General features: G+C 40.0%; 2 protein-coding genes across 6 annotated transcripts in view; one reads left to right on the top strand and one right to left on the bottom strand.

Annotated features, from left to right (window-relative positions):
• Positions 1–4207: 4207 nt before the first annotated feature.
• Positions 4208–6221, top strand: cd40lg (CD40 ligand). The gene is made up of 4 exons (XM_033633774.2): positions 4208–4513; positions 5163–5193; positions 5301–5396; positions 5522–6221. Exons 1-4 carry the CDS (start codon positions 4319–4321, stop codon positions 5902–5904), a joined length of 705 nt encoding a protein of 234 aa, XP_033489665.1. The 5' UTR covers positions 4208–4318; the 3' UTR covers positions 5905–6221.
• A 2171-nt stretch (positions 6222–8392) lies between these two features.
• The window catches only part of arhgef6 (Rac/Cdc42 guanine nucleotide exchange factor (GEF) 6), a 34399-nt gene continuing 19857 nt past the window's right edge, over positions 8393–22934 (bottom strand). For 2 of the 5 annotated variants that reach the window (XM_033633113.2, XM_033633117.2), the window contains exons 13-22: positions 20683–20769; positions 19556–19637; positions 18798–18913; positions 18440–18619; positions 16343–16363; positions 13068–13164; positions 12587–12685; positions 12378–12477; positions 12056–12110; positions 8393–10915 (exon numbers count right to left, since the gene is read on the bottom strand). In XM_033633113.2, the coding sequence (XP_033489004.1) occupies positions 10793–10915; positions 12056–12110; positions 12378–12477; positions 12587–12685; positions 13068–13164; positions 16343–16363; positions 18440–18619; positions 18798–18913; positions 19556–19637; positions 20683–20769 (960 nt within the window). In that variant the 3' untranslated portion in view covers positions 8393–10792. The remainder of the gene's footprint in view (positions 10916–12055; positions 12111–12377; positions 12478–12586; positions 12686–13067; positions 13165–16342; positions 16364–18439; positions 18620–18797; positions 18914–19555; positions 19638–20682; positions 20770–22934) is intronic. The other 3 variants (XM_033633114.2, XM_033633116.2, XM_033633115.2) reach the window with 3 other exon arrangements.

Genomic DNA, 22934 nt, shown 5'->3' with positions numbered 1-22934 from the left:
ACTGACTGACCTTCATTTCTTAAAGTAATGATGGCCACTCGTTTTTCTTTAGTTAGCTGATTGGTTCTTGCCATAATATGAATTTTAACAGTTGTCCAATAGGGCTGTCGGCTGTGTATTAACCTGACTTCTGCACAACACAACTGATGGTCCCAACCCCATTGATAAAGCAAGAAATTCCACTAATTAACCCTGATAAGGCACACCTGTGAAGTGGAAACCATTTCAGGTGACTACCTCTTGAAGCTCATGGAGAGAATGCCAAGAGTGTGCAAAGCAGTAATCAGAGCAAAGGGTGGCTATTTTGAAGAAACTAGAATATAAAACATGTTTTCAGTTATTTCACCTTTTTTTGTTAAGTACATAACTCCACATGTGTTCATTCATAGTTTTGATGCCTTCAGTGAGAATCTACAATGTAAATAGTCATGAAAATAAAGAAAACGCATTGAATGAGAAGGTGTGTCCAAACTTTTGGCCTGTACTGTATATACATATATATATATATATATATATATATATGTGTAAGGAAAACCACTTACACTATGTTAGATAACCTACTCTCTTGGGTTTTTACCTAAGCTCAAAAGCTGTACTGACCTGCTGATTGAAAGTTTATTCTGTGACCTCATGCAGGCAAAACCTGTTGCAAAGCATTAGTTGCATTACACTCTCATGCAGCATCCTTTAACCTACAGTGTTTGCACGCCACATTAAAAACATTTCACACAAGCTGGCAGGCTCTGTGGGCACAACGAGAAACATTAGCTGATCTCATTCCAGGCAAACGTTCCACCACAACCAAGCAGTTGTTATCAAAGACTGCGGTTGTTATCAAAAACTGACGACCTCGTGTATCTGAATAAACCTCTTCCAATTGAACTTGAGTGGCTTTCAGCCAGGCTTTACTCACCTGGACTTTATCTGGTCATTGCATATTTGTTAAATGGCATCCCATCTAAATTCCTTGTGAAATAAATAACTCCAACAATCAAACTGCATAGTGCTCATTATGTGGTCACACAGCCAGTGGTGCCCCCAGTGGCCAGATGGGGCCGCTTAACCAAAACCAAGAAGCACGACCACATCACACCAGTTTCAGCCTCCTTACATTGGCTCCCTGTTTCTTTAAGGATTGATTTTAAAATCTTATTAATTACTTTTCAGGCTCTTCATGGCCTGGCTCCAGATTACATTTCAGACCTGTTAGTCGCTTATGAACCTTCACGTAGTTTGAGATTCTCAGGCAGAGGTCTTATGCTTGTCCCAGAGTCCAGACTGAAGACCAAAGGGGACAGAGCTCTGGAATCACCTGCCTAAGAATATACAGTAAGGCTGTCTGAGTCACTGGCTTCATTAAAGTGTCTCCTAAAAATGCACCTCTATCGGAAAGACTTATCTGAGCTGACTGTCCACTGGCCTTACTTATTTTATCTTTTACTAGATGACATTTTATGACATGTTATTTGTTTTACTCTTCTTGTGTTTTAATTGTTTAGTTTTATTGTGCAGCTCTTTGTAACTGAGTTTTGAAAGGTGCTATATAAATAAAGTTTATTATCATTATTATTATAAAATCTTGGGATGGCACTGTACACAGCCAGCTTTACTTTAAATAAGTAAGTAAGGTTTATTTGTAAAGTACTTTTCACAGAGTACAAACCAGAAAGATCCTTTAAAACATCAAATAGGGGTCTTCTCTCAACCAGCTCATAGTGCTTTCTGTCATTATGGTCCTGCTCTCTGGAATTCTCTTCCACATGAACTATGGTCAGCTACATGGTTCTCTTTTAAAAGCAAACTAAACTTGTATCTCTTTTGCAAGCTTTTAACTTGGATTTTAATTTTATTTTTATTTATGTTAGGATGTTATTAGTATTATTATTGTGATTATCTCCCCTTTTTAAGAAATGATGATAATAGTACCTTCTTATTTTGTTTGTTTTTATCATGTCCTGCTTGTTTTTATATATGTAATACTTTATTGTCTTATCTGATATTTTATGATTGTCATGTATGATGTATCTTAAACACAGTGAGGCAGTCATATGAGATGTGCTATATAAATAAAGTTGACTTGACTTTGACAGATAAAAAAAATCAGAAAGTGCTTTACATTAAAAACAAATACACAGTAAAATCTGTATAAAAATGAAATAGCAGTGACAAACAGCACAGAGCTAAATCATAGAGTTAAATCACAGCAACAACAAACCAAATGAGGGCAGAGACACATATGTACAAACCAGGAATATAACATATAAAAGGTAATAAATAATGTAGGTGATGTATTCTTATGTGAATAAAAATGTTTTTAGCTGCTTCATGAAGTTATCACAGGAATCTAGGAGTCGCAGCAATGAGGGGAGAGCATTCAATAAGTTTGATGTAACAGCTCAGAAAGCTCGGTCAACTCAGGTGATAAAGCAGGTGTGAGGGACAGGCAGTAACTCATATTTAGATGACCTAAGTAGCCACTTGGGCAAATACAGGAGGAGGAAGTCTGTAATGTATTGTGGTGTTTGACCAAGGCTCTAAAAGTCAGCACCAGTATTTTAAAATGGATTTGGAATTTAAGGTGAAGCCACTAAAGAGAGGATGAGAGTGGCATGATATGTGATCAGTTTGTAGACTGATTGCATTAGTTTGATTTAAACAGGTAAAAAAAAAAAAGCGTTACAATTGTATAAACAAGAAGATATTAGAGCATGAACAATCATCTCCATCTCAACCTTGGTCACCCCAGATTTTAATTTATCAATGTTCCTTCACTAAAAAAAACATGAACACATAAGCTGGCTGACATGGTTATCAAGTAACAGGGACGGGTCAAGGATGACACCTAAGTTTCGAAGGTTTTGCTTAACACAAAAACTAGGAGACCCCTAAGTGCTGCTTGACGTTAGGAATATACTTCTCAAGAGCAATAATAAGAGCTTCTGCCTTATTTCTTATTTAACTGAACGCTGTTATCAGACATCCAAATCTTAATGGTATCCAAACATTCATTTAAAATAGACAACTGGCTGATCTCATCAGGTTTAGAAGAGCAATATAACTGAATATCATCAGCATAAAAAATTTAAGAAATGTTGCTCAAATGGCCGATGATCTGTCCTAGAGTCAGCATATATAAAAGGAATAATAGAGGACCCAGAACAGAACCCTGTGGGACACCACATGAAAGAGGTGCTGTGTCTGACATAAACTGACCCACAGAGACATAAAAAGAAAAAGAAAAAAAAACCCACCAACTGGTTAAACCTATTTAAAAGAATACACTGATCTAACCCAGGGCTGTCCAAACCTTTTTTGGTGGGGCTAGATTAGATAATGTGAAAATACCTGGGGGCGAGCTGCTTCTCACATCAGACTGGTTATTAACACTGCAACTGCTTCTTTTCTGTGGCCATGTCTGCTACATTGCAGTTAACACCTGCTGTTAGGTAACTGTTCTGTTAGGTAACTGTTCTGTTTGCTTATTTACTATTTATTTATGAAAAAAACATTACTTCTGCCTGTGTAGTTCCTACTTGATGAATGTCTACAAACTGTATGATAGTCCAGCCATTGTGAGAAACCGAAGTGATCTTGCTTGACTAACCAATATTGTGTGGGGGGCCACGTATACTATATTTTGAAAGTCAAGCTGAGGACTGTTTAAAATCAGTCAGTGGGCCACAATTGGCGCCCAGGCCGGACTTTGGACGTGTCTTATCTACCATGTGGAAGGCAGAGCTGAGGTGAAGTGGTCAGTGAGCATGACATCGATGTTTTATTGGGGAAATTGTAAACGTGTTATTTCCTGCCTCTCATCTGACTCTGTAAATAATTTCTATTTGCTGCTGCTGTGGTCTCAGAGAAAAGCCCACTGCATCAAAACTGAAAATAAGACTGACCACTCGACACAAAGGTGTTCCGGTATACTCAGTGTATTATCGCCTACTTAAATGACTAATATGGTTATGTCATACTACATTATATACTAAACTTTAGAATTTGGTTTTCACTGGCCAAAAGTATTGTCAGACTGACAAAGAAATACTGACTAATAAGACCTTGTGGAATTGTGAAGCATTATGACATAATATCTGACAGGAGGGAAACAAATCCAAAGAGGTATGTCTGACAGCACGCACACGCACACACACACACACACGACCTCACTAAAGGTCACAACAGATCTGTATGTAGTAGAGTTCAGATCTTCCAGGAAGTAGCGAGAGAAAAACTCAGATGCTCAAGAGAGCTGCAGTTCAGAAGTGCATGGGATGTCACAGACCTCGGGCCTCTCTAGGTTTCACCGCTCCTCTCCACCATGATCAACACTTACCAGACCAGCCTGGCTCCACCGCCAGTGCCTCCGCGCCTCGGCAGGTCCCACCAGGTCCTAATCCCAGCTCCGCTTTCAGGCCACAGCAAGTCTCTCATCCGTTTTTTGGTCGGTGCAGTGTTGCTGCAATTATTTCTGTCAGTCGGAGGATTCATCCTTCTGTACCACAATGACCAAATGGTAAGAAACTATTATCTTATTATTTTTCTTCTGTTAACTTAGATGTAGTAATATTTGGTGGCACTTGTACATGTGTCATTACAGTAATTGTACAGTATATTGCAAGCCATTACAAATTAAAATAGTTTGTATTGCACCTGCTACATGATCTAAAGGTGAAACTTAAAGAAAATAGCCAAATTTTTATTTCAAAAAATCTTAAACTACTTTTACATGTAAGATTTTTAATATTTTATTTAATATTTAATTTTTTTTTTAATAAAATAAAAAAAAACCATTAAATAGATAATTTATTTTTGTGCCAAATTAATTCAGCTTCATTCTAAAACATGAAGCAAATGTATACATGACAGTGCACGTGGGTTTTCTTACATTAGAGTATTGAAGTAGATCTTTTTAAATCTTCCAATGGTTCATACATTTTACTCTGTGTAAAAATATATCTAATTATGAAACACAGGAAATGAAAGTGAACAAACAAGTGAGGTGTTATATTCACGACTCAGTGCCTTTTAACACAATGAGCATTTTGTGGACAAAGATACAATGATATTTAATTATGAATATTGTGTGAGGAAAACAAATATCATAAGAAAATCAACATATTGCCTGTTACTGATCTTCTCCTTTCATCCTTCATTCATTTCAGCTTCTTTCACCTGAGAAAAAAGAAGCAAAAGGTACGTTAATTTGTTTGTTCTTCTTGAAAGTAATTTTACACACCAAGTTGCATATAAAAATGCAAATTAAACCATGTCTCTGACCCAGTGTTTGTTCTCTTCTCCAGCTGCTGCCCTCATGTCAGATAAGCAGGAAACTTCTGCCAAAGTTTTGGCACGCATGTTTGTCAAGCGACCACAGACACCAGATCAGAAATCTAAATGTAAGAAACTAGGGACATAGTTTGGATTTTTCTTTTTAATTGTAAAAAAAACTCTGTGTATTTAGAGGTTAAGAGTACAAGTACTCTCAATACTGTTGCTTCAACTTCTGCCTCTGTCTCTCCAGCTGGTTATCTCCAGTGGGACTGGGACCACTCAACTCTTAGGAACACCAGGCCCTTCATCAAGAGCTGGCTGACTATCCTGCAGTCAGGTGACTACTACGTCTACTCCAGGGTGACCTTCTCCAAGGGCGACCCTAAGGTCCCACTGGCCACCAGGGTGATGCTGAGGAAGAGTGAGTCAGACAAGGAGGAGAAGGTTTTGATGCAGGCCTACTGCAGCCTGGACAGCAGCGGTGAAAATGCATCAATCTCTCACCCGTGCACAGCCACACAGGGAGAGGTGGTCACACTGGAGGAAGGAAATCAGCTCGGTGTCTGGATACAAGGCCTTTCACTGGTGGACTTTGAGGAAAGAGCCACAACCTTTGGGATGTACAAACTGTAGGCCTCCCACGTGAGCACAGGCATGGACCTAAGCTGGGCAGTGGGGACTCATTACGTGGATGGACTTGGATTTAAATCGACTAAGAACACTGTTAAATAGACTGGACCAGTAACCAAACTAATGGATTGTGATCTTTTTGGGTGGATTTCAGAGACCACATTCCCAAACTATACTCCTATATTATATTTATTAAATCAGACATAACGGTGTTATTTTGTGCTATTTTTTGTGTCAGTATTGTGAATGGTTGGTTTGTATTTATTAATGTAAACAAGTTTGAATGGCTGTGAAATGAAACTTTGATATTTAATCCGAAACATTCCTCTCTTCTTCACTTTGTCCTGAATGAGTCAGTTGGAAAGGAGATCGAAGAGTTCATTTGCAAAAACAGATAATTCTTAAAAATTTGTGTGCTAGGAAATTTGATTGATTTTCCTTTGAGTGCTCATTAAAAAAACACAATATCTTGCTAAAACAACCAATCCAAGTTTTGACTGATATTTCTTTGCTCAAACACACACAAAAACATGATTTAGAAAAATAAATAACAAACAGAAATGTCTGTTTCTGCAAATGAACCTTTAGACTAAAACATCCAGACTCTGAGCATCACATATTCGATGTTATATGGTGTGCATGTCCCAATATGGAGCATATCTGCATCAGTATTTTAGATATTGTACAGACAGTGTGTGCAGCCAAGTTTACAAAAAGTTAAAGTTCTAAAAAAAACGTAATTTAGTCAGAATTACTCACAGGAGATAGACGAGGCCTGCAAGGTTTGCTGTGAAGCCCATAACCCTACTGCATTTTCATTCTAGCTCAGCCTGTACCACTTTGGTTTTAATTTCTAGGACACGAGCAACCACATAGCACAGACGTATTTTCTCATGAAGCTAAACCACAAGTAACTGGGACCACTCAAGATGTAGGTTACCACCTATGCAGTGGTTTACTATGTCTCAGTACTGACGGTCATTTTGATGTATGTAAAGAGACATGTGCATCAAACTGCAGGTTGTTTGCAGTGGCACAAGAGAGACCTTCTCTGTGAGAAGCAAATGTAATATTAATATGTGATTGTTCTAAGGGCCACACCTTAATCATGTCCTTAATTAAAAATGATACACTTCATTTTATCGCTGACTGTTTTTCCAAGCAGGCTGCAGACTTTCCATTTTCATGATGTGTTTTTCCTCCTTTCCAGGGAGCCACTGGTTCCAATTCATTTCCATATGAATCATTTGTCAGACTCAGGAAACTTGCTGAGTTGTGTAATCCATCAGGGAACTTTGAGTTTTCTTTTCTGTTCTTTGTCATGTGGCGATGCAGTTTAAATGCTGACTGGTTTAAAATATAGTAGCTCAATCTTCTACCTACAGGTGCCAATAAAATAAAATAAAATAAAATAAATAAAAAAATAAAATGAAGTAAAAATAAAAATAAATTAAAAATAAAATAAATAAATAAAAAAATGACATTCAAAATAATCGAACATAAGGGCAATAGTGGAGTGAATGTGGAAAAGAAAAGAATTTTTTGCGCGAAATTTGAACATTCACTATCATCTTATTGTTAATTTATTATAATTTTTTAAGCAAATTTGTTATTTTTTGTTGATTTATTAGTTTTTGTTATTGTCAGTAAGAAAAACATTTTCTTGGGGTGGGGGGGGTACCAGGTAAAGCTTGCTTGGGGTGCTAAATGTGTAAAAGTCTGGCACTGACCTTTCACATTAATAATAAAACTTTAAGGTGACAGTCATCATGATAGATTACACAACAGTGTCATTTAATTTTCATACTGCACAAAACTGAATTCAGGCCGGTGGCTCCTAAAGGGCGAGGAAAAGTCGAAAAATTGGAGCATAGTTTGAAAAACAATAATTTAAGTTTTTAGGATTAACTGGGCTACAACATGGACTGTAATTGTTCAGTTAAAATGCTCACGCAAAGTTCTGACTTTGACCTCTTCTTTAAATTAATCACTGGATACACTGAAGCCGACAGGTATGAGTTATACGTAACTTTAACCTAAATGCTGACTAATACAAAGCTTTAAGAGTGCTTGGTGAGTAATATTAAAAGAGTGCCAGCCATCAACAGCAAAACACAGTGCAATGCAAGTTTAAACTAGCACCTCAGACTACACAAAAACCTGGCAGTGTGTCACATGTCACTGTAGCGGTGGAGTCTCAACAGCATGGAAAGTGTGAATCTCTATGGAGGTGTGCATGCATGCAGAGGCGGCAAACTCTCACAGGATGTCATCTATTCTAGTCACTGCTTCCACCCTGTAAAGGGTTTCTTGCTTCTGAGCAACCTACAAATTCCTGAGCCACACATGTGCCGAGCGCCGCGTGGAAAAGCCTGTCTTGGTGGATTTTCCAGTATGAAATGAGGGAACGTGCAGGTTGCTCTGTGCAGTTCCACACGTGTTTGATACCTTTGGCGTTTTCCATTTTCTCACTGAAAATTAACGGCGAAACTGTTATATTAAATTTTTAATAAAAGAATGACCATACCAAACACAAAGTACAGAGTGTCTAGAAAAAAAAAAAGCATTACAATACTTGCAACAACAATAATTGCATAGAACAACCTTTCAAAAACAATACACACAGTGGTCTGGAGATAAACAAGATGAAACCGAAGTTAAACCCCCACCCACCGCTTAAGTGCTCACTGAGGCTATTGGGAATTGAAAACTACAGTATGTGGTACTTGATGAAAACAATTTAGGGTACAGGAACAGCAATAATCTAAACAGTGAACACATGATGAGACAGTTACACATTTATACAGGAAGCAGAGTCTCTGTTATGCTGAAGAGAATCTTGCTGCCCATTGAGCGTCCTATAAGAATAACAGCTTTAAGGTCAGCTTTATGTCTTAGCTGAAGTGCCCTTGAGCAAGACTGGCTCTGCTGCCAGTGCTGCCTTGTACCCTACACAGTGCTCTGACCTCCCTGTAGAGAAGTGCACACAATAAAAACAGCACTTCCCCACAGGCGTTGTACAGTATTACAATATTATTACATTTTGGATTATTTGTAATGAAAACTGGGACCTGGACAGTGAACTTTAAACAATCATCAATACCTAGAGACTCGATTAAATAAAAGGCAAATGGAAAATAATGAATAGCCTTACTGTGTGGTGGCTGAACCACATGGTCGGGCCTCTTTTTTTTTGGTTAATAAATTGGGTTAATTCATTCATTATTATTGCAGTTTCTCCAAATCTGGCCCACCATGCTGGGACTAACCCAGAGGTCAGTCAGTAAAGCAGTCACTTATTGCATTTCAATAGCATCCACTGCTGCTCTGCAGTGCAGCGAGACAGGATAACAGTGTTGACAGTGCACACACTCAGCCTCATGAGGAAATGTACCGCTGTGGGTCTTTGTAAAGAGGCTGCATCTTTAAAAAAAAACACAAGAACACGTGAAGCCCTGTTATGTTTTTTCCGACCCGAAATATACCCATGAAGCTTGAGCCATTCTTATTGAAATATTACAACAAACCACCTGTGACACTTTGAATATAAATCATGCATTTAGTCCCAGTGCGGTCTTAAACTCTCTTTAAGTTTATCGACCCCGTCGGGAGGCACTTAAACAAGTTAAGCTCTACTCTTCACCCACAAGTAAATCTCTCTGTTTATTTCCTGTCTCCATCAGCTCTGCAGGACCCTGTTAGGAGGCCACAGAGGCTGCAAACAAAACCCTCTAGTCATTTTTCCTCTTTTGTTATGAAAAAAAAAAAAAAAAGTCTACTTTCCCTTGGCCAAAACGAGGATTATTTTTCTGCCTTTACACATCAGTGAAGTTTACCAAATTCAAGACAGATGTAAAGGCAGCAAAACGATATCTATAAGGCTAACACCACAATTAAATGCTTGGGTGAACAATAAATAAAGAATATTTAAAAAAAAAAAAAAAAATCCAAAATAATGCAAGGCTATGTCATTAATATGTTAAAATTATACTTGAATATATTTTAGTAAGAAGAGTAGAGGTGACGTCTGTGTCATTATTTGCGTACTCTTGTATATAAATCATACATAGTTAAGCCTTTTCTATTCTATTACGCAGCTGCATCCCTGATAGCTTTGGACTATATATCTCGATTATCACATTTCTGATGCAGAATTCATACCGTAGAAACACTGTACATTCATGCAGTTTTTAAATATACAGTCGAGGGCTGCATTTGGAAACAACTGAACGTAGCATGAGGAGCTAACCTGTTTGATTTGCCTTAACGCCAACAAAACAGCCAGGAAACCTGTGATGTGAATGTCTAGAATGGTACAAAATGCACATGAAAGCACAATGAATCCCCACTAGGTGTCCGTGTGACAAATAAAATACGACAATGACAAAAATGCAGAGAGAAGGAAATCAGTCCCCTTTGTAACAGAAATGCATGCAAAGAGAACACCTATCGGACTCGATGGCTTCGTCCTTTTCTATTTCCAACTGAAGCACAAGAAGCAGCGGAGAACTCGTTTATGTCCATTTGCTGGGGGGAGTGTTCACAGTGCCAGTCGCCAAGAGGCAGTACGTTTGAAACATCCCACTTTATCAGTCTGGGTTTAGCTGAGCTGCTTCATGACGAAGCGTATCCGTGGTCTGGATCAGGAAGACAGATTAGATTTCATCAGAAACATCACGTGAAGCTCCAGTGCTTGAAGCTAACAAACTCCAAGCGTCGTTGTCGTCGTCAGTGAGGGAGTTCGACTCTGCTGTGTGTGATTGAAATATGGAGACGCAACATAGACAAGATATACAAACACACACACGCCTGACCCTCCGCAAGCATGAATACAGAAATGTAGCCATACGCACACAGCCACACTAGGATGAGGATGATTGTGCGGATGTGCTCAGTGGCTGCTGTCGTCCCAAGCGCAATCGTTCTTCTGCTTGGCCAGTTTTCGAACCACTCTCTCCAGCTCTTTGCGAGACTTCTGCTCCTCCTCCAGGAACTGCTTCATCCACTTATTCTCCTGTCAAACATACAGACAGTATTAAACAGACTGACTGTCATTCATTTTTTTTACGTTGTTAAAAATATATATGGTGGAAATAGGCATGTATAATTGTAGAAAAATTGATAACACAAATGTTCCTTAAAGGTATGCTATTAAGGATTGTCCATTACTGTTTGTAAACACATTTGCTAGTGAAAATGAAAGTAAAAGCCAACCCAGATTCACTCTCACTTGGGGTTTCTTCTTGCTATATTTGCATTTTTTCAGCACTGTATCTCTTAAATGGCTGCTGCTTACAGTCTGGGACCTGGTCGCTACCTTTTTAAAAAGTCCCAGCCTCACCTGAGTGCTGTGCGGATACACACCCATAAACGTCCAAAGCACAGGGGTACCTAGCACACTCTGATGCTAAAAGGTGGAGCTGTGAACACTGCAGTCTGTTGATTGGTCAATAGAGGACGGTCACTCTGCCCAGGGCTGAGTTGTGGCTGGTTTTGTAACCACTGCTCATACTATGGCAAGTTTTACATTAGTAAACTATTGCTGAAAAGATAACAAATGTTTTGCTGCCTCTGAGAAATAAAACTAACTTTATCCACTGGGCCGACTGCTGTCGACTTTTAAGGTGGAACGTTTACTTGTAATGTTGCACAATGCATGAGCTGACGATGTGAATCCATCAGCACACCTTAAATTTCACTGTGACAACTCTGACCATGACGAATTGTTTTTTGTCTCTCTTGGATGACAGACTTTTAGTAATGGGTGGATCTTCAAACGTTTAAAAATGTATATATTAACGTCGACCGGATTATGTTATGTGGACAATAAACGAGGTGCAGACAGATAAGGGAGGAAATACAGTGAGTGCTGGACGGAGCAGTGAGTGACAACAACCCTCCCCACATTTCAGAGCACTGTTTGCGGTGGAAACGCTAGGGTCTATGTAGCATGTCTAAAGCGTTACTTTTGGTTCCAAAGGTACCACGCTAAAAGTGTTTGGTGTTAACAGGGCTTAAGTGACAAACGGAGACAACAAGTTTTGAAACTGGTCCAGTGCTGAGAGTGCTGCATGTTGCTGACACATGTAAAAGTGTGTACACATAATGTGTTTCAGGGCATAAAGTACATTATTGGAACAAAATTCACACTTACCTTTTTTAGTTCATGAACCTCGTCCTTTAAAGCATACACAGCATCAACCAGACTCCTGAAAGAAACAGAAAGAAAACACAGTTTTGATAAATATCCACATTTCCTTAAATAGGCATGTAAAAAAACATCCTTTGGATGTCAAGGTTGTGCTGACTTCCACCCCAGGGTCATTCTATGTGAAGCCTAAATAGGATCAATATCACATTTCTCAATCTGATTACAGAGAAAATCAGAAGCTCAATACACATCATGACAAAGCCCCATTTGCTAATGCTAGTACAACCAGTAAATGAAAGCCAATTTTCCAAAGTAATGATCTTACTTTTCCTCAATAACTGTCTGCCCGTTGCTCTTCATCTCCTCCACGATGATCTTCTCTTCCTCTGGCAGAAGCACCTGAGGGACGCACTCTTTCCGCACCGCTGCGCACACACACACACAGACACAGATAAAGAGAAAGCTTGATTCATGACTGTATCAGCTGCTGACGATGTGCAACCTAATAAGGCATTATAGAAACATTGTTCTTACATAAACGCACACCTGTGCTGGTCTGGTGCAGGCTGGCTCCTGTGCAGTACGCCTCAATCACCCTCAGTATTTGAGCGTCCTCCTCCAGAGCGACCGTGCCTGTCGAAACAGGAGATTATCAAAATCATGAAGACACATTTAGGAGTTTCATTCAGTAGATGATGTGTGGCACATTCCCAGTTTTTTAAATTAAAGGGATAGTGTGGCTCCTTTGAAGAAGAATTGTATGACACCTCCAAACTGGGGGCAAGCCGACTGCCATCTACTGCAGGTAATACACTGTCCATGGATAAGAACCCTAGACAAGCCCACTTCAAAAAAAATCCAAACTATCCCTTTAAAGGCAGGTGAAAATGATCAAGAACAAATATACAAAGATAACCTACTGCACTGGTGGAATGAACACACAATTTGTACACTGCATTTCATGTGCACGCATGCCTCCCGTACATTTCATTTTATAATAAGTTACGACTCCTACTTTTCCTTGTTTGAATCTCGTCATCAGAGGGCTTCCGCTCTTTCTTCCTGTTGCCTGGCAGGAACTTTTTCATCGGCCGCGGGCTCTTGCTGGAGTCCTGGAGGAGTGCAACATCAAATTTAGCACATATCTCTCTCAACACACACACACACCTGCTACACACACCTGTAAAGCCAAGGCTCCAAACCAAACAGAATGCAAGCTTACAGGGACGCACATCCCCTTGTGAACAAACAACATCAAAAGAACAAAATTCCATCGACAAACAAGGCAGCAAGCATGTGGTGATGACTGTTACCAAACCTGCCGGGTAAAATGTCTGTGCTAATATGAATCCGGCCTAACAACACGTAAAGAAAACCAAAAATCAAATCACATTTAGTAAAAAATGTTTGCACATTTTTTTTCAAGGTATTTCTTGCATAAAAACATTTTACCTGCAACTACCTGCTGTGAGGGAAGAAGAAAAGAAGCTTCACCTGTGGGACACTGTGCTTACTAAGCCATTAGAAAGGAAGCTGAGATGTGCACACATGATTTTCTACATTCTATCAAACCACAATGATGTGGTTTTATGAATGAGAAATTCTCTTTTCTTTAGCTGCTGGGTTGAGTTTAGGGTCTGAAAACAGGCGCAGTGTCTGTTTCCTCTCCTGAGCACACATAAAAAGCTGAGGTGTGATGAATAATTAGCTCGTTAAAAGTAAGAGTTTAGTCATAGCGATGTGCTCATACTATTGCAGATGGGTGGCGCTAACTTGTGGCATATGGTTGTCATTTTCTTAGAATACATCACATGATTTGCCCCATGCACCTGGCTGGAACGGAGATGCTTAGTCAAGGAAAACAGTAAATAACTGTCTGCTTACGTGATTCATGGGGTATCCTGAGAGTCTATCACAGACTCCTAAAAGTCCCTCACAAGAATCGGGAGGAACAATTGACTGCATCATGTTTCTTAGAAGCACTGGAGGGATTCACGTTGCTGCAGGTGCGCGGAACAAAGCACATTTTCCTGACGTGTACTGAAGTTCTTTCCTCGCTGCTTTGGTGCTCTCATTGCGTACAACAGTGGTGTGTGCCAAGCGGCACGCTGCATTGTCTGTGTCAAGATTGGCAGCATTTAGCTCCATCCACCTGCTTGGAGCACATCAGTAGCGCATTATGCACAGCGCACACATGTGTGATATTTCTGTCACTTTAAAGCTGTATGATGATTATGGCCACTTGGGAGCAGAAGCACTTCACAGGAAGCTTAAAGACATAAAGCTCTGACAAGTGATCAGCTGTCAAGCTTTTTTGTCGAACGTGTTAAACAACTGTCTACACATCCAGCAGACACAGAGAGGCTTTAGCATTAAATCAGAGTTTTGTTAAAAGGTCCAATAAGTAGAATTAATGGGACTATACTGGCAGAAATGAAACTTAATCAGTATGTCACCTGAAATTTGAATCATTGTGTTTCTGTTCTTTTATAATGAGCTGTTTATTTCTATATAGGGAGCAGGTCCTCATCCACAGAGTCAACTATGTTGTTTCTACAATAGCCCAGAATCAACAAACCAAACTCTAGATAGGGTCATTTGCGTTTTCGCATCAGCCATCACCCTTAGATGAACAGCCTCAGAAAGACATTTATTTTTTTATGTGAAACTGCTTTAGGCCCTGATCACACAAAAGCATTTTGCAGGTTGCATAATGTCAGCTGCATCGCATTGCCTTGTATTTTTTTGATTGAATACCACTATTTGAAAAAAATAAAATAAAAAATTGCTGCTCCTTTTTATTGTTGCCAGGAACCGTTACACTAACTTTCCTGTGTAATCAATCTACTGTTTTATTCCCCCAGTAATTAGTAGCTAGTTCCTGAAATGTTGAGGTAGAGGGTACTTGCTGTGGCTCTGGTCGAGGGTGAGAGGCTGTCAGTAAATAGTTTACTGGGCACAGGGAAGCAGAGATCTGTGTGGGTACATGAGACCCTAAAAAAGAGGGTGCATCATGGGGAGTACCGGCAGTTGGTCCAGGAGCTCCGCCTCCATGATGGCTGCTTCCAGGCATATTTTAGGATGACTCAGGGGCAGTTTGACAAGCTGCTGTCTATCGTCAGGCCATATAGCTCTGGGCATCCAGCAACTACTACCACCAGCTTCTACTCCATTTTCAACCAACTGTAAACTGGTTGTTATGACCATAACAAAAAAAGAGATAGCGTGGGGCATTTTTCCTCTCTGAGTTGAAGTCTTTTCAACTCAAGGAGTTGAGAGCACTCGAGCAAAAATGGCAGGTGCTTAGAGGGCAGAAACCCGAGGTCAAAACATTAAATTATCTGACAAAAAGGTGCCTACAGCTGCTAAAACTCTTTCTGTGTGATCAGGGCCTTCGTCAGTGTTTTTACCAGTTTAAATCACCAGGTCCATTTGTTTTGTAGAGGAAAAGACCTCCGGCTAATTCAGCCTATAGTAAAAACCTCCTGAATGTCTGGATCTAAAGTTATGAGAGAAAAAGGCTAGCAGCCCATATGCGACAAGCCGAAGAGGTTCGGAGAAAAACTGATTTGTGACGTGAAACTGCTTTATTCAGCGGGTTTACCGGTTTGAATCACCTGGTCTGTCTGTTTTAGAGAGGAGGAGACCTCTGCGGGTAATTCCACTACCGCTAAAAACCTCCCGAACAATGTGCACTGGAGGGATTCTAACCAGCAGACGTTTCAGCTGGTTGAAAACTGCAATCCTCACCGAAAGAGCTGACTAAATTCACCTTAATCTTATACACTGCTCCTTTAAGGTCACCTGGTGAGTAATGAATGCTCCCACCAGCTTCTCTAGAAACGTTTATTCAGCTGAAAGAGACATATGTAACCCTAAGACAGCATATTCTGGCTGCCAATTACTCAAATGTGACACAGGTGTGAACACACTCAGCGCTGGAAGATGGTAGACATGACTCTGTGTCTGGAATTCCAAAAATAGCTTGCCCAGTAGAACTTTAGAGAAGGTTTTTTAAAACATATTGCTGAAACCACACATAGTGAGTGACACCTTGACTCATTACAGGGAATGAGAGAGAAAAAAAAAAAACGAGCAGACACGCAGGGCAACAGAAAACAGGAAACTGACAGATGCCAATGAGAGAGGAGGAGTGAAGCAAACGGAGCAATGGCATGCCATCTCAACACTGGGGCAAACACACACACGCGGGCAACCCCATCCCACCCCTCGCCCTTACCCACACACACACACAGACACAGATAGAAACCGAGTGAGATCTAACCTTACCTTCATGATATAAGACATCCTCTACAGAAGTCAGGATGGGGAAAGAGAGAAAAAGGGGAAATGTGCATGAAAAATACGACGAGAGAAGGGTGTGATAGAGAGTTAATGGTGAACATTTTACACCCCCCTCCCTCTGCTAGTCACCTATTCTTTGTCTGGGCAGAATAGGGCGATCATTTCATGTACAAAAAAAAGGAGATATGTGGAGAAATTGGCAGAAAGAAGGTTATGCATTCAGAGGACTATGCATGCAATCTCTGAGAAAAAGAGCCCGATAGCTACAAGCCTGCTTGATTCTATTCTCACAGTGGACAAGAATCAGTTTGTGGAAAAGTATACGTGTATATTTAGTGTTGAAAAGTACGGCGAGGCAGTCGCTTTTAGATTAGAAAGTTTGAAAAAAACTTCCTCGAGGCATGTTTACTGTAAGTATAAGGTAACACATCACCCGGCTGTCCATACTAACAGAAAGTGCTGACTGATGACTGTGTGAAAGCTTCACCCTCCCACGACGACCACAGTGTTGTGCATCCACCATCACACAAGACAAGCAGCTCGAAATCACTGATACATTCAATGCCAGTCAGACTAGGTGATCAGGAAGCCGTTACTGGAACTTACTTACTTACATCACAGACTGCCATGTTTACAACACGCTCGAGCAAGTTTTAAATCTGTTCTGTTTGCTGCATAATTAATTTTATGATAATGTTTGCTGCTGCTTTTCAGTCACCATGAACTTTTTTTAGCTTGCCCACGCACTCTGCAAAATCTATGTGTCTATCCTGTTCTTATCGCAGCACAGTGGAAGGTTTTTAGAGCCTGTGACCAAATGTAGATTGTGTAAAGATGTCAAATGTCAGGAGTATTAACTAAGGAGTAGTCATCAAAACATTGAGTCACTGAATACTAATAATAGTAGTACACTTCCTGCTACTCATCAATAACAATGTAAAGCAAAAGCAGAAAAGCATGGTAGCCGAAAACGGGGATGCTTGCTATTATTTTTTTATCTCGACATCTTGACTTAATAATTCCGGTATCTAGAGAAAAACAAAGCTTGTTTTTTCACAAAAGGGGTTCATTTTTTCAGTTTTAGAAAAAAAATCTCAAGATAACAAGATAATTAGACACGAGAAAGTGACTTTCGGTATAGAGATCACAGGATGATAACGAGAACTCCAAAACAGCCTCTCCTTTATTTGATCACACCTGATTTTATCATGCTACATCGCTGTCATGAAAGTCAGGCAGGATTCATAACTGAAACGTGGATAAAAATACAGTAACACTCCTTGGTCTGATATTTCAAGCATGACTCAGTTGCTATGGTTGTGTACTCTATTTTGAGCTGTGATGCTGCTAATTGTTTTTATTGTGCGATTTTCTCATGCTGTGATGTTTGTGTTGTCTTTTAACTTCCTTCCTTTTGTTCACTTTCACAACTAGGTTTTAAAAGGTGCTATATAAATAAAATTTGACGTACTTACAGTTGTCAAGACGCCATGTATGCATGCTGGCCTCCTAAACTCTCCTAAACTCTGATAAACCATGTTAACAGGTTGATTACCTCATTATCTTGAGATAGCAAAGCTTGTTTTCTCAAGATAAGGAAATAATTAACTTGTGATCTCAAGATAACGGCATTTAAAAAAAAAAAGTCCATCCTCAGCTTTCATAGACAAGTTACTTATCAAACATACATCTGTAAATACTGAAAGCTTTGGTGCTGAGGTACTAAATTACATTACAGGTGTCCAACATAAACAGATTGCGACTGTAGGTGACTGCGGTGTTTCAAAAAACACCATACTTATATAAATCTATAGTTGGAGTGCTAATATATTTTCCTGCTGAATGTGGGTTCATTTACCAAACTAAAGGTGTGAATGCCAACTTCACTTGATGGCCTTGCGTGTGTGGTGCTGTGTGAAATAGGACAGCAGAGGTCTGAATATAGTAGAGACAGAAAGAGAGGACAGAGTGGGACTTGTGGACTTTTTGTGGTTTCTGACTAACTGCTTACTGCACGACCACTCATAGGAAATGCATATCAAGCTTGTGTAGGTTTGTTTATGCAGCTCTATGACCTCCTACCTCTTTGTATCCCAGTGCAGCAGAGGGTTTGAGGGGAGGCGCTGGACGCAGACAGCTGAGAGACCAGGGCTTGCTGATCTTTGGCGGCTCCAGGGGGCCGCGACTGACGGCGCTGAGGCTGCCCAGGTGGGACAAGTGGGTGGGGGTGCCGACCATGCTCAGCGACTTGCCTTCTACCGTCTGCGTGGGACAATCAAAGGAAGGATGATAAGCAAGTGCGTGGGAATTATACGTGCAATGAAAGATGAGTCTTTTCACACCTCAGCAGTGCTGGGCTCACTTTTGGTATTGTTCTGAGTGCTTACTGTATATATGTGAGTGTGTCTGCGTGTGTCTGTGTGGGTGTGTAAGTCCTAACCTTTGAGATGGTGCCTGCGGGGCTGCCTCCTTTGGTAAAGGGCTGAAGGTGCTCTAGCCACTCTTGTAAGTCCTGGGCAGTGCTGCAGAACACTGTGATGCGATCGATCATGCTTCCTGCAGCACAGGAAACACACTTCCTTCAGTGAAAGTCACATATAGCTGACAGGAGTCAACCCATGCACAACCACAACTAGAACAGCCAATTTAGGAAATGCAGGTGTCACGTAGAGATCTGGGTCTACTTCACATACCTAGGAAATTAAACAATTCATGCTGTGTGACTTAAATATAAAAAAATGTTCATATAGATGCCACAGACTATGACAGTGTGAGGCACGTAAAGCAACATGTTCTGGTGACAGCTGTGGTGGAGATGTTTCAATTTTTACTGTGGAAGTCAAGGGATTATCTGAATCAAATGCCTCGTGTGTGTAGCAACTGGTCTTCTTTGAAAAAGTAGGGCAAGTTTGATATCCTTTTATTTACTGTGCGCAGACACCAGCATGAATATTTCACAAGGGCCGCCTCGAGAGCTAGTTTTTAAAATGTTCAGAGCACTGTCATGAATTAGCTCCCTGGGACTGAAGTGACAACTGTAGGAGCTTTAAAGTGTTGAAGACACAGTCCCACAGCTGTTCAATGAGCTAATGCTTGATCTACAAGTCTTTATTTGGGTTACAATTCACTACACTGTATCACTGCTTTATCCTCAAATAAACTAAAGAGGAGAGTTTCTCTGAGGCTTTAGATGCAAACCTGTGATATCAAAGGCGTAGTGGCCGCTGTCTGCATCCTCCGCATGTCTTGTTACTGTGGTGCCTGTCAGTGGCAGTCTTCCCTGAACGGAGCAAACAAACGGACAGAATATAAGACAGGAAGTGTGTGCTGTATCTTGTTAGCACCTGAAATTCATGGAATTGTGTGCTCACAGAAATGACAACGCCCCACGTCATCTCTTTTTTCATCATGGTCACGACAACACGTTTACAACTGGCAAACAATGACGGAGAAACTAGAGGTAGCGTTTGCTGGATACAAAGAGCTAAACGACTTTACAAACCGCAGTTACCACAATCTCAACAGAAAACACCAAGTGTGAAACACCCAAGTGCAGTACTTTTTAGGTAAGTAGTTTTCATCCATACACCCTCTGCCTGAACATTTTAGGGACTAGATACTCATTACTGTCAAAAACATAAAAGGAATAAACAGTGCATTGATTTCACAGGAATGTTAGGAGATGATGAGGTGGTTGCCTGGCAACAATAAAAAAGGTGCAGCAGGTATTTCTTTTTTTAACTAGTGGCATTCAGTTCAAATAAGCCTGCAAAACATGTCCTGTGTGATCAGGGCCTTAGACCTGTTGTCCTCATTTGTGGACACTTTAATGCTAAATCAGTAGTTGATCCCCACACAAAAGTGGACGAGGTACAAAACCTGATCAAATCCTTTGGTTGAAACGTGTTTATTTCTGCTAAATAACGTCTGTAGTTTGATATGGCAACAAATTTGACCAATTTTAGCAATACAAATTAGGAAGTACTCGTTTGAGGACACTGGGACTAAATTATCATCTTGTTTGAGGACATTAGGACTTTATTATTGTATTGCACCAGCATTTCACAAAGTACGGAGCATATGGAAAATTCAATACAGAGTTACAAAATAAACAAATCACAAGTCTTTTAGATATGTTCCATTATTTGCAATTTTGTTTTCGCACAGCCATGTTCAGGCATTGAAATGAACAGTTTTATAATTTATTACACACTTGTGACTATAAATATACATAAAGCCACTGTCTTCATATGAGAACATCTTCTTTTTCCCAAAGATTTCTTTTTAAAAGCTGCGGTCTCAGGAAGATATGAGGTGCACCTCACCTGATAAATAAAGCCACTCATCCGGGGACTGGTGGAGAGCATGACTATCACATTAGGGAAAAGCATTAGATAGCGCTCCTCTTTTTCCTGCAAGAGAGACAAAAAAAAGATTTGATTGCAATGTGACAGAGTAGTTTATGCAGTCAGTCACTTGTAAACACAGTGACAATATTCGTACTAAGCTATTTACATGACTAATGAAAATGAATAATCCACCAATATTCCTGTTTACATGCAGCCGTGCATGCTCCAGTTAACATGCCCTAACATGTCGTTTACCATGTCAACATGTGGAAAACATTTGTCTCTTGTGGCAGGAAGTTTGCCAGTGGTGGCTGACTTTTTTAATCTCCCTCTATTTGTGCATATCCAAAAACCTGTTGATATCCAAGTTTTTTATAAAGTTTAAACGTAGGTGTTTCTCCTCCCGACAAGAAACATGGGCTTTTCTTTTGGGGCATGAACCCCACAGCTTTGCAAACTGGTTGTGAGTTGGTTTGTACACGTCTCCATGACAGCGCACAGAGCTGACTGTAAACGGGCAAGATGCCATCTGTTGGAAACTGCCGTAAAAACCCCAGTTGAAATTAGGGGACGGCGATAACCAGTTTCAAGATATACCATGGCATAAAAGTTGACTGTTATCATACCATGTGCATTTGCTTATCTACAATAAGGATAGACCGATACATCGGCCGGCCGATATATCGAGCCGATATTTGAGTTTTTTACTTGTGTCGGCATCGGCCGATACGCGCGTGGGTTCACGGATTTATTTTTCCCTGGCATGATTTACAGACAGGCATCCACGGGCAGCTCTGTGTTGCCGGAAGACCCTGCAGCGCACATGCAGCGAATCCTATTGTGTACAGTAGTTGTTGTTTTATTTATGCTTCAGCTTAAATATTTGTTTATTTTATAAAGACATTACTGGAAGATTTAAGAGCACTGAACTCTTTTTTTTTATTTGAATGTATAATAATAATAATAATAATAATAATATTCTACCTGTTCTACCTCAACTTTCCATCTTGTTTTAGTATTTTTTACTGTTCAATAAATGTTTCTTATTTTAAACTTGAGACCTGTAATATTTTTTATCATTGTGTCATTTTTTTGATGTAAATTGAGGGAGCAAAAGCAGTATCGGCCCCAAATATCGGCTCAAGTAAATCGGCAGTCCATAATCGGTCATCGGCTAAGGGTGATGGAAAAAAATCGGTATCGGCATCGGCCCTAAAAAATCCATATCGGTCTATCCCTAATCTACAATACTGGAAAAAATGCAATGGAGACTTTTTACACATGTTTCCATCAAGAAAATGGTTTCAAGTTTCAATTACAGTAATAAAACGTTTGTTCAACCAACAATCACCTTTCTGTATTCATTCCTTTAAGGGTCATTCTGACTGATAATAATAATAGATCTATAATACCATGATACCATGAAACTGCAATATTTTCTGAGACGGTTATCGTACTGTAAAAATCTCATACCGGTACAACCCACGTACAGGTATGTTCCACGTCTTAATTGGAAAATGCGTCATTCTGAATGAGGCCAATTTGGATGATCTTAACAGAATATGTTGTTTACGTGATCAGCATTAAAGTCAGAATATTGTCATACTGGAATAACAGTGAATATTAGTGTGCATGTAAATGTACCCAGTTCATTAAAACCAAATGTGTGCTAGTTTGTTACACCACTAAATATATAAACCATCACTGCAGCTGACACTAGTATACTATAGCTCAAGTTAGCCATTAGAAACTAGCGGGCACGGCTGTTGTTTTGTTATACTGAATAAATGGAAATATGATGAGAAAACAAGAAAGACGAGTTGCGAAACAAATATGGTGACTGGTATGGTGGTTGGAAAGCGGTTAGCAGTGATTAAAAGAGGGTGAATCCAAATGTCGATCTCGGGCTTTCTTCCAACCACCAACTCAAAGTCGACCCCTACACAGAAACCACACAAGAAAGAGGAGATGGCTTTTAAGTAAGCTATGGCCTACATAGGTTTCTGTTCTGATATGAGGGGTGGACTGAATTAACAAAGAGGGAGGACGGATTTTCGCACACACTGTTTAGAGACTTAGGGAACCCTGTAACACATTTAGGCAAAGATAAATGCTCCACATTTGTTTTAAATAATGACACACTTCTGGGTTTGGAAGTGAAGTTACCATCAGCGCCCTTCACTCGTAATAGTGAGACTTGGCATTAGTCAAACCGAGCTAGAGCGCTT

Source organism: Epinephelus lanceolatus, chromosome 7, assembly GCF_041903045.1.
Source record: "Epinephelus lanceolatus isolate andai-2023 chromosome 7, ASM4190304v1, whole genome shotgun sequence".
NCBI classification, from domain to species: domain Eukaryota; kingdom Metazoa; phylum Chordata; class Actinopteri; order Perciformes; family Serranidae; genus Epinephelus; species Epinephelus lanceolatus.
The sequence above is the reverse complement of the archived record's forward strand: the minus strand, read 5'-3'. Positions and strand labels throughout refer to the sequence as shown.

What these genes read in the sequence shown, in the direction of transcription:
- cd40lg (XM_033633774.2), top strand. Translation starts at nt 4,319, where the DNA reads ATGATCAACACTTACCAGACCAGCCTGGCTCCACCGCCAGTGCCTCCG. An exon ending in TGAGAAAAAAGAAGCAAAAG is followed by an intron (nt 5,194 to 5,300) that starts GTACGTTAATTT and finishes TCTCTTCTCCAG; the next exon opens with CTGCTGCCCTCATGTCAGAT. An exon ending in ACCAGATCAGAAATCTAAAT is followed by an intron (nt 5,397 to 5,521) that starts GTAAGAAACTAG and finishes CTGTCTCTCCAG; the next exon opens with CTGGTTATCTCCAGTGGGAC.